The following is a 16,607-nucleotide window of genomic DNA, read 5'->3' on the forward strand; positions in this document are numbered from 1 at the left end:
GAATCTCCCTCCGTGCTTTATATGCTTGCATTTAATTCATGAAGTGTCATGTATCTAGCATATTTTATTATACATGAGAATGAGGCAAATTAAAATTCTCAGTTGCATATCACAGTTGCACGCTCAGGGCCACCTCCTTAGGCCCCATCAAGGCACAGAAGTCACACCTGTTTCAAACTCAGCTTACCTTTAAACCAAGTTAGTTAAACTAGCACAAACTCTCACTTATTTTTCCTTAGTCAATTTATTTCAATTTAGCTTTAATCTCTTTGTCTCTAACAGCAGCTGAAGAGAAATGCATCTGGTTTAAAGGAAAAGTGCTCTGCCGCAGACATTAATTATGGATGAGCTCTCCAGGCCTAGCTGCACTGCTGAAGCACCTGTGTGAGGCTTGGCCCAACTTCTCCACCCTTTCTCCACAACCAACTGCACCAGGAAAGTCTGACCAGTTTAAAAGTGACACCAAAGGAAGTAAATATAACTCTGCATGTCACTGAGCTCCTAAAAATCACATTTTCCTGGTGAAAAAGATGGGTTGCAGGCCCAGGCAGGGTTCGTGAGAGGTGTAACAGCTTTGTGAACACAACATGACTTCTCTGGCTCCTCTACATGAGCCCAAGATAAAACTCTGCTTTTTAGTGAGAGGAATACAAAATGAAGGGTCTTGACAGAAATTACGCTATTTGATAGGACCCTACAGCTCTCTTCCCCACTGAAATTCAGGTAAATTTATCTTTTAAATGAGACTAGGTTTTGTGTACAGCTTCCAAAATGTATTTATTTGAAGTACCAAAGCCAAACCAAACAAGAATCTCCTCAGAATGGGCATTCAACTATAGGCTCTTGAACATCACTGCATGCAATGACTTCAGAGTGAAGAACAACACTGTGACCTTCTTCTACTTCAGCCTCACTTGCTCCTGCCCCAGACACACATATCCTCATCTGTCTACTCAAACCTTCACAGCAGTGCCAAGTTCAGCTCTCCTTTTGTGTTGTTTTTCCTTTTCAGCTTATAGCTCGTTCTCATGAAACAGAGCCATCCTTGAAAGGATGGTGTTCAAGCCATTCTTTCCCATAATACCACATCCAGGGCCTAGGATAACAATGTAATACAGTCAAACCCTGCTTCTAATGGCATCCAACCATACAAGAGTCTTCCTGAGAAAACTCAGGCTGTAGATCAATAGCCTAGATAGAGTAGGCTGTCTTTATAAAACTAAAATCAGAATATGCTGAGGAATATACCCACCAGTGGGATTGTTACCCTACAATTAATTCTTCCTTTAAATCACTATAACACAAAAAAGGGAACAGCATTGAAAAAGAGAATTTCTTTGAACAGAATCCTTGTTAGTGATATGAACTTCTACATGTATTATTCAATATGCTATTGTAAACTAATTAACAATCCTGGAGATGTTTTTTCTAAGGGGCCTTGTCATTTTGGCTGGGATCTCAGGCTGAATGCTGATAAGCCTCTTGAACTTTGCAAAACCACTTGTCAAAAGTAGTAGGATGAGAATTCTTCAGGGTCTTCTAATTAAGAAACACAAGGTCCAATTAAGCCCTTGATAATGTGCTACTTAACCTGGTTAAACAATGGCATGCCAAAGACTTCCCCACCCCCACCAACACACCAATCCCCTGAATTCAATCAGTTGTTCGGAAGAATTTCTCTGGCCATCAGAAGCAATGAGGAGAAATTGTGTGGACAGCTGCAGCCTGCTACATTAATACTTTGGGATGTCTTATTGTTCTGCAACGAAAATTGTTCTGAGGCACTCTTTGACTCACTAATAGCATTTCAGAGACTGTTTCCCCCTCCTCTTCTTACCAGATTCACTCCTACTTTGCACACAAATCACATAGAGCAAGATGCTCAAACCAATGTTGATTATCTCATTATTTGAATCTAAAAAGGCCCCTAATTCCCAGCAAGGCAAATATGTGCTCTCATCAGCTCCAAGCTGCCATACTGGACTATGGCCATGCTTCACAGCAACTCATCCCCTAGCTTTACTTCTGATAGAATACAATGTATGATATTTAGAATCATAGAATCATAGAATCATAGAATATCCTGAGTTGGAAGGGACCCTTAAGGATCATCAAGTCCAACTCTTGACACCGCACAGGTCTACCCAAAAGTTCAGACCATGTGCCTAAGTTCACAGTCCAATCTCTTCTTAAATTCAGACAGGCTCGGTGCAGTGACCACTTCCCTGGGGAGCCTGTTCCAGTGTGCAACCACCCTCTCTGTGAAGAACCCCCTCCTGACGTCCAGCCTAAATTTCCCCTGCCTCAGCTTAACCCCGTTCCCGCGGGTCCTGTCACTAGTGTTAATGGAGAAAAGGTCTCCTGCCTCTTGACACCCCCTTACGAGGAAGTTGTAGACTGAAGATTTAGTTTCCTCTTTCTGCAAAAGATGCAGAAGAAAACTAAGTTGCATCTTGTTGCTGTCTGAGACCTGCTTATTTAAGAACTAAAAATATCCTCCTCTTGAAGGAAGAAAGATGAACCAAGAATTTGGATTTATGATCTCAGCTCTGTAGGACACAAGATCCAGACAGACACACACCTCAGGAAATCAGTAACGAGATAAAAGGTTTAAATGGGGAAATTGCTCAATGCAGAGCTGCTGACAAAGATAACCTATGGAAAGACCAATGCCTTTGGATGATCTGAAGTGTCTCTCATCAGCCTCAAAGGTGCACAGAGGTTAAATGCTCAACATGACCCACTTGAAGAAAGTGCAGAAACAGAAATGAATTCTAAATGCTTCCTCTAAATTAACATCCAGTCCACGCTCTGCCCCAAGCACACACACATATGGCACTTTCAGACACCAGCTGACAAGCACCTTTCCCTCTCCTGCACTGTGCTCCACCACCAGCCTGTGATGTGGGGATGAGCACTCCCAAAACAGCTTCTACAAAGACTCACTGGGACACAGTTACCTGGACACGTTCTTCCTGCAGGAATATTCCCCACAGAAACAAATTTTACCAATAAAACTCTACAGTTTTATCTCAAAAACAAGCTGTTACTCTTTACTAATGTATTTTAAATATTACTTTAACACCCTTTTACCTGTGTGACTGGCTGCTCTGCCTTGTAAATGATATTCTTTTAAATATGCATGCATTAAACTGAAAGACAATAATGGCCCCAGGGAAGTTGTGTTCCATTAGGCAATTACCTGTATCTTTAAAATCATTGAATAAGTAATTCACACAACCAATTTCCTTGCACATAACAATAAACAATTTTATCAGATATATCCTGCTTGGGCTGTTGCATACCAGCCTATTTCAGTTATTTGAGAACCACTACTAACCAGGGAAATTAATTGAAACCATAAGGTAGTGGAAGGGGAAAGTACCTGCTCTAAGAGGAGCTGACAAAAGCACATTTCTAAAAGGGAGATGATAGAACTGTCTCTCCCTGTGACTCAAGGGCAAATGGGCCGATTCCATCACATAATTCTAGTGAGTTGCTCTCAAATTTGCAGGGGACTGAGTGAGAGAAGTACCTAGCCTGTTGTACCGCTGCTCTGAACTTGCTTGCTGTTGAGTATTTTTGTCAGAGGCTTACACTTACAGCACTCTGCAGAACAAGCTCTATTCGCATGCCACACATGCCACTAAAATCTGCGTATGTAGCTTTTCAACCAAAAACACTGCAAACCCTGAGTTATAAATAGGAAACAAAAATGAAATTGGCCACACATTACAGAGTAAAACTAGTTACACACTGACAGCCCAAAGGCATCAAATCTTTCTGGATGGGAAGACCTGCACAAGATCAACAGTCCATCAGCTCAGCAGCCTTCTGCAAGGGGTACCCAGCTCATGCCTTCAGAGCATCACAGGGCTATGGCACTCAGCTTTCCTTATTAACCCTACAACACCACATGCTGCACTTGCATGCCACACCTTTGCAGCCAAGTGTCTGGATGCCACCAGCTTGCAAGGATTGTCTTGAAATTGCATTTGACCCCTTGCAGTGGGTTTACGTGGCAAGGTTTTGGTAGCAGGGGGCCATAGGGGTGGTTTCTGTGAGAAAGATCTAGAAGCTGCCCCATGTTTGGGAAGGGCCCCATTGTTTTCCAGATCCGAGCCAATAAGCGATGTTGTTTTGCACCTCTGTGAGAGCATATTTAAGACAGGGAAAAAAATGCTGCACCACACAGCAGCTGGGAGAGTGAAGGGAGTGAGAAAACAGCCTTGCAGGTGCCAAGGTCAGTGTAGAGGGAGGGGGAGAGGTGCTCCAGGCACCGGCGCAGAAGTCCCCTGCGGCCTGTGGTGAGGACCATGGTGAAGCAGGATGTCCCCCTGCAGCCCAGGGAGTACCACGGTGGAGCAGGGTTCCATGCTGCAGCCCGTGGAGGAGACCACAGTGGAGCAGGTGACCCTGCACCGACGGAGGCTGCCGCCTGTGGAAGACCCCTGCCGGAGCAGATTCCGGGCCGGACCTGTAGCCCGTGGAGAGGAGCCCACGCAGGAGCAGGTGAACCAGCAGGAGCTGCTGCCCGTAGGGGAGCCAGGTTGGAGCAATTTTCTCCTGAGGGATAGACCCCGTGGTACGGACCCATATCTGGAGCAGCTCTGGAAGAGCTGCTGCCTGTGGGAAGCCCACACCGGATGAGTTCATCAAGGACTGCATCCCGTGGGTGGGACCCCACAGCACAGGGGACGAGAGTGACCGAGAAGGAGCGGCAGAGAAGAAGTGCTGTAGACTGACCATAACCCCCATTCCCCTGCACTGCTCGGGGGGAGGAGGTGGAAGAGGGTGGATGGGGGGGAAGGTGCTTTTTTTTTTTTTTCCTTTGTTTTCTCACTTCTCTCGCTTGTTAGTAATAGGCAATAAATCTTACTATCTCCTTATGCCGAGTCTGTTTTGCCCGTTACAATAATTACTGAGTGATTTTCTCATCCTTGTCTCAACCCTTGAGCCCTTTTCACATATTTTCTCTCCATTCGTCTTTGAGGAGGGGGAGCGAGAGAGCGGCTGTGGTGGAGCTTGGTTGCCCACTCGAGCGGAACCATGACACCCCTATTACCCTTATGCCCGAGCCCTGGAAGGAATACAGTTTATAGCTGGGGGTGGGAAGCAGAATGAAAGCTACATTCCCTGCTCTTTCTTTGCAACCTGGTTTACTTAGCCCCCCCACTTTTGTGATATTTTGAACAATTCCCAGCTGGATAGAGTACAACTGTGATCACAGTTCTGTATCAGTATCCAAAGAAATAGGTCACTTGCATTTATCTTTGCTTACCATTAGTGTAAGGTGGTTGTTTAGAGCACAGACTTTGGGATGGGAGGAGCTGGGCTGAGGCAGCCTGGACACCGGTGCCAGCTCCGCCACAGCCTCCCAAAAGCACATCACTTCCCAGCTTAATGTAAGCACTCACTCCTCCCTCCTTCTCCTTGGATTTCCACAAGCTATTGGTGTCCAGCACTTCTGAAATTCAGATCCTTGAAACCAGCTGAGTCAGAGCTCATTTGTCTGCTCAACACAGTCTGCAGCACTTGTCAAGGGTTAATGGGTAGGAAGTCACCATCAGTACACAGACCAACTTATAAATACGCCTACTTTGTTTATATAGTACAAAGCTTTGACTGGACTGTCTTATACTTGGTGGAGATCTTATCTGTTAAGAAAACTTTCTAGTGTTTCTAAGTAGGATTAATAGAGGATTAAAAAAAAAAAAAAGACAGCCCCTAGGCATTGTATATATTCTTAACATATCTGTGCTTCTAAACTATCTTTAATTAATGAAATATCCCCAAATTACTTATTAATATGGATCTGTGGATTTTGTAAACTCCAGACATTTTGCATGAATTAAAGAACAATCTAATGAAGTTTTAATGAATACAAAGTCACAGTTAATGTAAAATTTATATATAGCATGCCAGAGGGGAAAGGAATTTAAAAGTACTTTTAATCATAGATTATTGACAGCTGGATAGTTCATTTTTTATACTTTTCTAATGGCTGCTTAGTATTTATATTATCACATTTATCATGCTAGCATGTTATATTGTCCAACTTGGTACAGTTCAAAAAGTCAAATGGAAGCCAGCTCGTTTAAAGTCCTATTTGCTAATGAGGTATTTCTGCACCCCGCAGTGAATGCAGAGGTGGTGTCCATGATGACTGCATTCTTTTGACTGCCACAGACCGTCTGAGAGGGGCAGTTGCACTCTTACTGAATTAGCAGCAATACTTGACATATTCTGCAACAGCCTTCAGCTTACTGAAGCTAGGTAGCTGAGATCTATCACCGGGGGGAGGAAACATACAATTAACTTTTACTAGTTGCAGCTAAACATGACCCCCACAAACTCCTTGATTTTGCCCTAAGCAGTGGCTGAGTGTGCACCTTTCCACAGACCTATACCTGTTAGCAGCTAACACATCGCAACCTACAACTTCTTACCGTACTGATCCAGGGCAGTGTTTCAGCACACTTTCTTCCTCCTCTGTTTACTTGTGACCTTTTAAATGAGCCAACCATGCAAACAACTGGCACCAATGTTTTACTTCTCCTGGGCTCTGCATTAGAAAAAATAGAGTAAAAAAATAGGGTAAAACTTTCAGAGAACAATTTTATAGTGGGGTGGAGTTTGCATAAAACCATTAAAATCAAATTAAGCTAAAAATGGTTCCATGACAACTGGTCTAAAGGAAAACAAAATTGAGACAACTGAGTGGAAGTGGAAACAAATATATATTATAAAGAATCAATTTATTTTGATTAACTCTATAACTGTTGAATGCATTCAACACAATTGTAAAGACATCCATTATTTTAATGCATTAAATACTTAACCCACAAAGTTCAAATAGTGCAGGAGAAAACAATGCCAGAGGTTTGGTACAACTACCGCAATCATTTTCTTTATGAAAAAAACAATGCTTTAATGCTTCCATTGTACTGTTCATTACAGTATTTTTCCCTTTATGAACTGGAAGGATACAGAGCTAGAAAACGCTTTAGTCTTTCACTTTCAATATGACATTTAGTAAAAAAGTTACAAAACCATTAGCTTTTATAAGTGAACACTGGAATTCTTCAGCTAACATAACACTGGATTGTTACTTTATAGCCAATAAAGAACCTCAAAACAAAAAAGCAGGATGACATCTTCGGCTACAATAATATTAAACCCAGAGTAATTACTGTAAATTCCACAGAAATAACCTTGAGTTACACCAGAAATACAGAGGTGATTGCTCCCCCACCTTCCAAATCCCCAGAAGTCAATGAACTAAGAGCTTAAAACAAGAAGGTTACATCACAAAATGAAGCGGCAATTACCTTCAGGAGTACCATGAAATATTTCAAGACTGAAATTATTCTGAGTCAAGTCGAACAGGTTTAGTGCATTATGATTTGGTTTTATAAAAACATTTAAATGCGCACTACATATAGAATATTTCTATGTTTCATAGTCAAGTAGCTAAAATCACTGTATATTCCTTGCAGGTACCTCTGAAACACATGAACTGAAAAATAAAGATGCTGAAAATCCAGTTTAAAAAAAAAGTGAACATCTTATGAACGACATTTTATTATCATAACTGTAACTTCTGCTACCGGTGCTCCCATTTGATGGTCTACTGATGTAAAAACTAACCAGAAAAGATGTATTTATCATATATATAAAAATCAAAACAGGCAGGTTCCTCCTTCCAGGCTGGAAAAAAAACTCCAAGACATATGGCATATTTAACCAATATAAGGGAGCTAAACTTTACCCAAGCCTTTCATAATGCACTTAACAAAATATTTTATTATTTTAAAACAACCATTAGTATTAAATAGCTTTTTTTTTTTTTTACATATAGTATTGTTATATACAAAACAAACACAGAACAAAGACATGAAAAAAGAACACACGACTTCAAAAATTCTGAAGCTCAGGAATATTTTGGTAGAGGTCCAAAGTCTCTGGGTTTGAGAAAGCTCCCCGCTGCTCAACTTCTTTCCCCGCAATTATTTGCTTCACAGCTACTTCCACTTTCTTTCCATTTATCGTGTACTGAAAAACAAAACCAGAATTGCAAAATTACACTTTTCAGGTAGTAACTTTATGAAAAAATAAAAAGCCTCACCACCTACCCAAGAACCCAGTGATGATTTAGCACAATGTCTTCCCTTTCCTGTGGTATTTGATGCATCAGAATATTTTCTGCATCACTTGAAAAGTGGAATTTGAAGAACAGTTGATACGAGTAATAAATTAAAATCACCTATTTGGTAATACTGTGAGAACCTGATGATGCTCCAGTTTAAGCCAATGGAACCAGATCAGAATTGTGGTATCAACACTAAAAATTTGTCATTTTATGTTTTGACACATCCAGTTTTCAAATATTTTTTTTTAATTTTCTAAGGGTGAGCTCAAAGCCCAAACCCAGTGACTGGTCTTTGGGATACTAAAACCCATGACTTACCTTAAATGTACAGCCTTTCTCATAATAGGGTTAAATGAAACACCGAGCTTAAAATATATTTTTAGATGACCTTCTCTGTTTTTATTTGCATCAAGGTTTTAATACTACCTTCCTTTTGGTTAGCATCACTGTAAAGTTTTAGGAAACCCTGAAAAGTTGACTTTCAAACACATCCTTAGCTGTGTCTGTCTCCTCTGGAAATTAAAACCAAACTTGCTCTACTACTGAATCTGGTCCTGCTGATCAAGGAACCCAGGTTGTTCCAGGCTTCCAAAGCTGTTGAAACTCCTTTCCAGGAATCACCACTTTTCATCATCAATCTTTCAGAGCAGGCTAAACAATCGTTAATTCAATACATTCTTTCAGTGTTGCTCTTGATGCTAAAACAAACTTTTTCTCATTAAAACTACTGAAGTCATGTGTAATCCTACCCTCTTGAATCACCTTAAGCAATCAATCTTCCTCCTCGACAATAAGCAACTTAAGTGTTCTGGTTTCTGAAAACTTGTGAAATTTAAGTGGACTGGAAGGGAACTGTCCACTTTAAAAAAAGATTACAGACTGTTCAGCAAAGCTAAATTGTTTAATCAAACAGGCAAGCATCTTGTAGGTCACGATCAGAGTGCTTATCTCGTCAGGACAGGACTAGAAAGATTTGCACAAAGAATTTGCAATGTTCTTCAGCACCCAGAGATGCCATTAAAAACCATGCTTTGCATTACTGAAGTGATCAGTAAATCAACAGAGCTATGTTATTTACTTCTACCAGTATGCAGTGTCAGTATTCCATTAGGATTAGGCTGTATTTCAGGTGGAGATTCAAATACATTTCTATAAGTAGAAGAAAGAGGTTTCCATTCCAAGCAAAAACTTCAAAGAAAGATAGGAGACAGCTTTGATCACTTTACTACTGGCATATTTACCTAAAATGTAATTAACATTCACTCAATTTTAAATTCAGTCAAAGTGTGAACTAATTAATGATCCAAACAGGCTTTCCTGAGGGACAGACCATCATAAACACCTCACTGCCATCAACTTTATACTGTACATTCCAGTGATTTATGCAGTTTACAAGTTCAACACTTAATGCAGAAGCTAAATTGCAGCCTAGAAAATCTAGCCTTCATGATTTAACAGGTGCAGGAGATTTTACATTCATGCTAAGACAACATTTTCTACCTAATACTGTTGGACAGCAGTGGCCTGAAACAGAAGTAACTAAAGAGATCACATCCAAATGACTGTGCATTATATGGAGGCTGGCAGTCCTAAACCCTAGACCATTTCCACATAGAAACCTATATTGGCAGTAAATGCGTGTCAGAATACCAGATGGTTGGGCTGGAGCCTCGAGCCTTTCCTCTGGACTCACTCAAGTGTGTGTGCAAATGGCCTTGAGACGAGTACTCTCTGTACCCCCATCCTGCAATGAGCTGTCCATAGAGCTGCTGGGGAGGCTGTAGCATCAAGAGAGGACTAGGAAAAAAGCCAAGCATCCCAAAAAAGAGTTCACACTGCAAGGAAGAGTAGTGTAAAGTACTGCATTTCACAACTCCAGAAGACTGAGCATGCAGTACATTTAGCTATAAGACTTTCTTCTCCCTTTTGTAAGCAGAAGAATTTTATTTTAGTTATTGCTATTGGTAAGACAGTGATAGAGATACATTTAAATGGCTAAACAGATGTAAAAGTGAAATGGTTTACAAAATGATTTTATAAATTTGCTCAGTGCTCTCAGCTTTCATAAGAATGTTATTTCAAACAAGAAAACAAAAAAAAACAAGCTTATGGGTAGCCTGAAAAGCTGAAGTTAAATTACCTTCTTAATATTTTCCTTTAAAAGACTTTAAGTATGTATTACTGAGAAAATGCAGCACATATTTATAAACTGAGAATGAGCATTTTTAGGTATTGTTAAAAAAAACAAAAACATGCTTAGCTGAAAAGGAGATGAAATGATGTTGCTAGGCAACACAGACAAACTATTTATAAAGCTCAAATACACTTTTGAGATGCTAAAATTTCCATGCATGTGGGTTTGAAGAGCAATGACAACTGCTCCTTAATTACTATTCAAGGTGACAAAGAAAAAAAGTAGGCAGCATTTTTCATGACATACCGGAATGCCTTTGGTTTCTAGAATGAGGCTTGGAACATGCCTGGCAGAAAGCGCTACACGTATTGCATCTCGAATTCTTTTCACCAGATCCTCGCTGAACGTGTGGTTTAGTGCCATCTTCAAGAAGAGTATCACCCTTTCCTCCCCATCTTTGTTGTACTGAGGGATGCAGAGGCTATCTGAAACCTCCTCAAAGGCCTCAACTGAAAAAAAAAGTCCTTTTTAACACAGGCTTTTGTTATATTCTGGGTGCACATTTTCTCTAATTGCACCAAAAGAAATGCATCACCTGCCCTAGAGCTAAATGGGAAAAACAGACTTCCTGGATTGGTTCATCTATTAGTCCTCCCTTCAGGTACTTCATAATCCTAACTCCTACTCAGGTGCAAAACGGCGCTTAAGGACCAAAGATACTTACACCAGGGCAACAGTAGTCTGCTAGAACTTCTGGGATTGACAATGACTTTTATGCTAAACTGTTTTCTTTGGCTTTTCTTGCAATACCCATTGCTGCTTAGATAGAAAACTGACTGGTCACACAGGAACAAGGAGGGGCAACAGGTGCCCAAGTCCCAGACTAGCACCTGTGCACAACCAGTAACACCACCTTTCACAAGATAGACATTTGAAACTGTGTGCAGCTTGACATTCTCATGGGAACTGGATTTAAATACTAAGAGTTCAAACCAGTCCCTGCTAAAGCTGCTATTTATACTACAGAACCATCAAACCTGGGGAGGCAGACCCAGGTTTGTACCAGGATAAACCTTGAACCTTTGTGCCAGTTCCAACCAGAGACTGTTCCCCAGTTTAAGTACAGAAGTGTTGAAATGGAGCATGACCCAGGGCAGCTGCCATGAACACCCACACAGCTCTTCCACAGATGAGGGAGGCTGATCCTCCAAATCTCACACAACACTAGGAAGATGTTGCTTCCAGCAAAACACTATTTACATTCAGAAGGTTATGGCAGTGCAATTTAGCCTCCCCACCTTCCTCTTACACTTTTGGAATCAACTGCAATCCTTCTGTCCTGGTTCCTGGAATCATTACTCAGTCAGTTATGGTAGCATAAGCTCAATCACTTATCATTAGGAATGATAAAATAAATCAATGTCAAGAGCTTGTCTTAGGCAGAAAAAAAAGAAAGGATAGCCTCAGAGTTTAGGTACTCTTATTAACTTGCATGAAATATCTGTAAGACCTTGTTATATGAAAGCAACATCTTGAAGAACATCTCAATAAGTCATTTTCAGTCCTACAGACATTTTAGGAAGGCAACCAATTTCAGGCCTACAAGACAGACTTTTACGGTTAATGCTAATATGGTCTGTACCATCTTCCATTTGAAGAACAGTAGGCCTTATTACTTAATCTTTTCAAACACTTGTATAATGCATATATTTCAGATTTAAATCAACAAGGTCATAGATGAAAGATGTGGAAAGTTAATTTCATACCTATGTTATAGATTTCAGAACTTCCAAATCTTACTCCATTTGGATTTAATGTACCATCACTGAAAGTAACACACAAAACAAAGAAGCATTAAAATGTAATTAGAGTTTGATCAAAAGAAAAAATGATGCAATTAACCAAGTTTCTCTGAATTTCATGCAGGGAATATGCAGGCAGCCACCTCAGAAACAGAATTTTAAAAGAATTAAGTTCTGTGAAAAAGGCCTTTTGCTCATTAGAATGAAATTTCAGAGAACCTTCAGAGAACCTCAGCATTATTCATTTACCTTTCCTCCTCCCTCTTCTTTCCAGCAGCCCAAATGAGGTCGTTATTTCTCATTTTAGCTTAGAAATATATGTATTTACCACCAACAAGAAAAGAGATCAAAAGTCTTTCTAGTCTGCATTTTATTGCAATTGTGTGCCATTAGTTTCCAGTATCTTATAGCTAGAACTTGCATTTCATATATAGCAGCCTCATACCTTCTATCTGTTGTGTAGGTCTGTCTGTGGCAATGCCAAAAAACTTCAAGTCATTCAACTTAGTTTTGAACAGCAGCTTGTAAATGCAAACAGAAAATTTAGCCACATTTGTGACCTTGACCTTGAATTTTTCTACGATCTCTAAGACAAGCACAACTTTATACCTGATTTTTTGTAATAAAGCTGCACTATAAAGCAAGTCAATAGCAAAGCCAAGAACAGAAAAACAGTTTTCCTGATTCTCCACTCGAATGTGCTGTGCTCCCAAACCAACCAAATGCTGAGCCATTACTATAAATCATGGAAAACTAAACCAAGTCAAACATCATCTTCATTTGCTTATACACAATGTGGCAGCACTTAGAAATGCTCTCCCTTCCCTCTAATACAGCTGCTTTGATTAATTCAAGGACTCAGATCTGTAACATGGAATTTAACAATCCAATTTCTAAACAGGCATGATAGACAGTTTTGTACATTATGCTCCAAGGTAAAGTTCCCAATTCTTAAAGCTTGTTTATTCAGAACATTTTATCCAAAATACTGTACCTGCGACCAAGCATCACAATTCCTCCTGTTTTGGGATTAATTTTGCAGTAATCCCCATGGGCCCAAACACCTATTTGAGAATGACAAAGGTTAAGCAGCTGGTTTCTCATCCTTCTACTCACAAAAGACATTGGTGTAACAACAGGCGTACCATCCATTTTTCCATCTGTTTTACAGCAAGAATCCTAACACATCATATGTATTTTGAGAGCTACCCACAGCAAATGTAGCAGTACTTAACTGTGCAAACAATCCATATTACATTTATTACAACAAGCTCGCTCACACAAGGGTAGCTCACACATTACGATCAAACCCTAGGTTACTTTATGATTGCTTGTTTGCAGGCTATCTAGCATCCTTGAGAAAACTGATGAAATTCTGCCCTGAACGCCACATTTTGAGGAAACAAAATCTTTCACAAAGCTAATGATACTCCCACCAGTCTTTCTTGACCCACTTCTTTCACAATGCATGATTCTGCACAAGCAGCTCTCTGGGTTTGCACAATACGTCTCAGCAGTTTGCTAAGGAGCTTCTCTGTGCTTAATGCTCTTTATTATGTAATATCAGATTTGGCTCTTCAGAGTTGGAATAACTTCTGTAATATTTTTAAGACTGAGACCACGACCATTGTCTGCCACACACACAAATGCAAAAATTTTTTTTTTTTTTTTTACAGAAAAACAAAACCTTGGTAACACACATGCATATGCACATAACACTATTTTCTCTTGTACCTGTTACAACCTTAATCCCATTAACAAGGAAAACTAGAAAAGGATTTTCAGACAGAATCTCTGAAACAGTTACTTCAGTCCAATGACTCTGATTTTTTCCAATTAGAATAATGCTCACAAGCGAGCTTCAACATTCCTTCAGTTTTCCTGTATGATTATCTCCTGCTGCACATCCCGACTTTTCTTGCAATTCTACTTTGTATTACTGCTATTTATAGAAAAGCTATCTCCAGAAAGAAGCAGCTTGAGGTCTTGCTCCTATAAGCCCCCGCCCCGTAGGCAGCAGGGAGTTCAGCATCCCTATACCACATAAGCAAAAAACTCAGTGAGCACAGCTCAAGATGATTAGGAAGATGCTGAGAGCCAGAAGCTTTCCTTTCCTCTTACCAGAAGTGGGAAACTATGAATGCAGAATACGTATGTTGGAGGCAGCACATACTTAAGCTTCATGCTAATGAGGTAGCAGCCCAGTACTTATGCCTTAGGATTCACTCCTGCTAGGTAGAAGCAACCTGGCAGAGGTGCTACAGCACTCATTAATGGCAGATTGCTCCCTGACCTATTCAGCACTTCCACTTCACACTCATGCCAAGCAGTCTACGTCTGCATTGCAGATTATCAAGCTGTTATAGCCATATATCTGCACAATGACACCAGGAGCAAAATGGGATTGGCACTTTCCAGAGATTCTTCTTAAGTGATTTGGATCCATATTCATAACAAAGCACTAAAAAACAGAGTGAGAATTATCAGATATGCCTTGGATTTCTCACCCTGGAAATCTAGATTTAGAGCTGCATCTGCCCATCACTGGGCAGGAATAAAGCTGTACCTTCCTAATAGCAGCAATACAATCTATACTCTTGGTCAGCTTAAGCAGTGTCCAACACCCTTGGTTACATACCTGGGAATTTTGAAAAATAAGCCTTCCTGTATTTGCTTCCATTCTCATCGTTCCAGAAGTGCGTAGGTTGACAGGGAATAGGTTTGGTACAAACCAGCTCTCCACTTTCACCCCAAACTGGCTTCCCTGTTTACAAAAGAAAGAGGCATTGTCTGCATTTCTCTTCTGTAAAGAAGGGAGCACCAAAACAGCGGACTGTTAGACATCTGATGACTGAAAATTAAGGTTATACCTGCTGTATTTTGTAAGTGAAGTAATATTTTTGGATGATATTATCCGGATAATAGTTACCTTCATCATTCCATGCTTCTACAGCCATTCCAAGATTTCTGGCCTGAATTTCTCCTTTGTAAACTGGAATTGTAACATTTTGACCCATGAAACATGAAATTATATCTGTCCCACCTGTAATAAAAGTCCATTTAGATTACACAGTACATTTTGTAAAAAGCTAAACTACATAAGAACTCTAGAAAAGCAGACTACTATGTTTGCCAAATGCTTCTGAACCACATTAAGCAGCACAGAATAAGAGTCAGCATTATCTAGGATGTAACATGACTTGTCGTAAAGGAGGTTTCTTCTCTTACTTTAGATGTGCATCTCTTCACACACATATTGCCTTCACACACAAACATTCCCTAAGGCATAACTTTTCTCCTTCCAGTAGTTTCTTCAACCATTTAAGGAAATTTCCACTTATAGAAGACTGAGAAAACAAACAGGCTCTAGTTTACAGAGTTAAGATATTCAAGATCACTTGAAAATGTTTTCTTGTTTGTTTTCATTAGTTTAAACTGTTCCATTCAATACTTTTTTGTTCTCATTAGCACAGTAGTTTGGAGGGAGGAGGCAAACACAATATGAACAGTTATCTCAACTAAAAATAAGTATTATCATAGTGCTTGCCTAATTGAAATACTTATATTCTAGGACCTTAAAGACGTAGAATTCTAGGACAAGAATAATACTGATAGCTTTACTGAAAAATTAGTCTTCCACATTTGAGACCATTAATGTCTACAGTAACAATAGTAGTATAGTACTCTTACTAATACCAGAGTCAGAAGTGACCGCAGTAGCAGAATACTCAGATTCTAAAATCAGACTAAACTAAGTTAAAAAGCCTTGTGAAAATTCAGCCTTCACTACAAAGCAGAATGAGGGACCTTATACATGTATGAATACAAGTTGCCTCAGCCAGCACTCCTTACAACAAACCACACAGTATGTGGGCTTGATTCTCTAATTATATAATTTACAAAAATCTGTCTGCAGTGCCAATTATGTGGCATAAAAGAATTGAAATGGGACTAAGGAAAAACCTTTAAGAGAATTTCCTGCTAAACTCAGCTATTTTCAGAACACTGCGTTCTGTAGGTTAATAGGCTCTTTTCTTGATCTCACCCTGTTACCCCAAAGGACAGCCAGTCAAAATAAATGATCCTGCTTAAAAAAGCAAAAAACCCCAAACATCCACCGTGTCAGAAACATTCTACCTAAAAGCTCTTGCATATGAGCTTCATTATGGCATACTGAATTATACAGAGAATCTCTGCATAAAAGAGACAACTTAGTCTAACTATACCCAAGCATGAATGATCCAAGGCCTAAGCTTGCCAATGTAGCAAGCAAGCAAGAAGGAAATGCACAGGCAAACAATTAGCAAGATGCATATAGCATAAAAGCATCACCTGAAATGGATCCAAGGAGGACACTATTTTTTATATGTTTGTAGACATACTCATAGCTTTGAGATTTGAGCGGTGATCCTGTAGACAATATAGTGTGGAGTGTTTGGAGATTGTGTGTTTCACCTTAAAAAAGGAGGAAATCAAACTAGGTTAAGGTAGAATTTTTACAAGAGTTTGTAACCATTTG

The 16,607-nt window shown here is 39.9% G+C and overlaps 1 protein-coding gene across 2 annotated transcripts in view; it reads right to left on the reverse strand.

The window, feature by feature from the left end:
- Window positions 1-6,739: 6,739 nt before the first annotated feature.
- Window positions 6,740-16,607, reverse strand: part of AACS (acetoacetyl-CoA synthetase) — a 47,714-nt gene continuing 37,846 nt past the window's right edge. The window contains exons 12-18 of one of the 2 annotated variants that reach the window (XM_082773819.1): window positions 16,421-16,543; window positions 15,018-15,131; window positions 14,727-14,852; window positions 13,083-13,152; window positions 12,053-12,111; window positions 10,593-10,795; window positions 6,740-8,055 (exon numbers count right to left, since the gene is read on the reverse strand). In XM_082773819.1, coding sequence (XP_082629945.1) covers window positions 7,918-8,055; window positions 10,593-10,795; window positions 12,053-12,111; window positions 13,083-13,152; window positions 14,727-14,852; window positions 15,018-15,131; window positions 16,421-16,543 — 833 coding nt within the window. In that variant the 3' untranslated portion in view covers window positions 6,740-7,917. The remainder of the gene's footprint in view (window positions 8,056-10,592; window positions 10,796-12,052; window positions 12,112-13,082; window positions 13,153-14,726; window positions 14,853-15,017; window positions 15,132-16,420; window positions 16,544-16,607) is intronic. The other variant, XM_082773820.1, reaches the window with a different exon arrangement.

Source organism: Aythya marila (genome assembly GCF_965140915.1).
Source record: "Aythya marila genome assembly, chromosome: 17".
NCBI lineage: Eukaryota > Metazoa > Chordata > Aves > Anseriformes > Anatidae > Aythya > Aythya marila.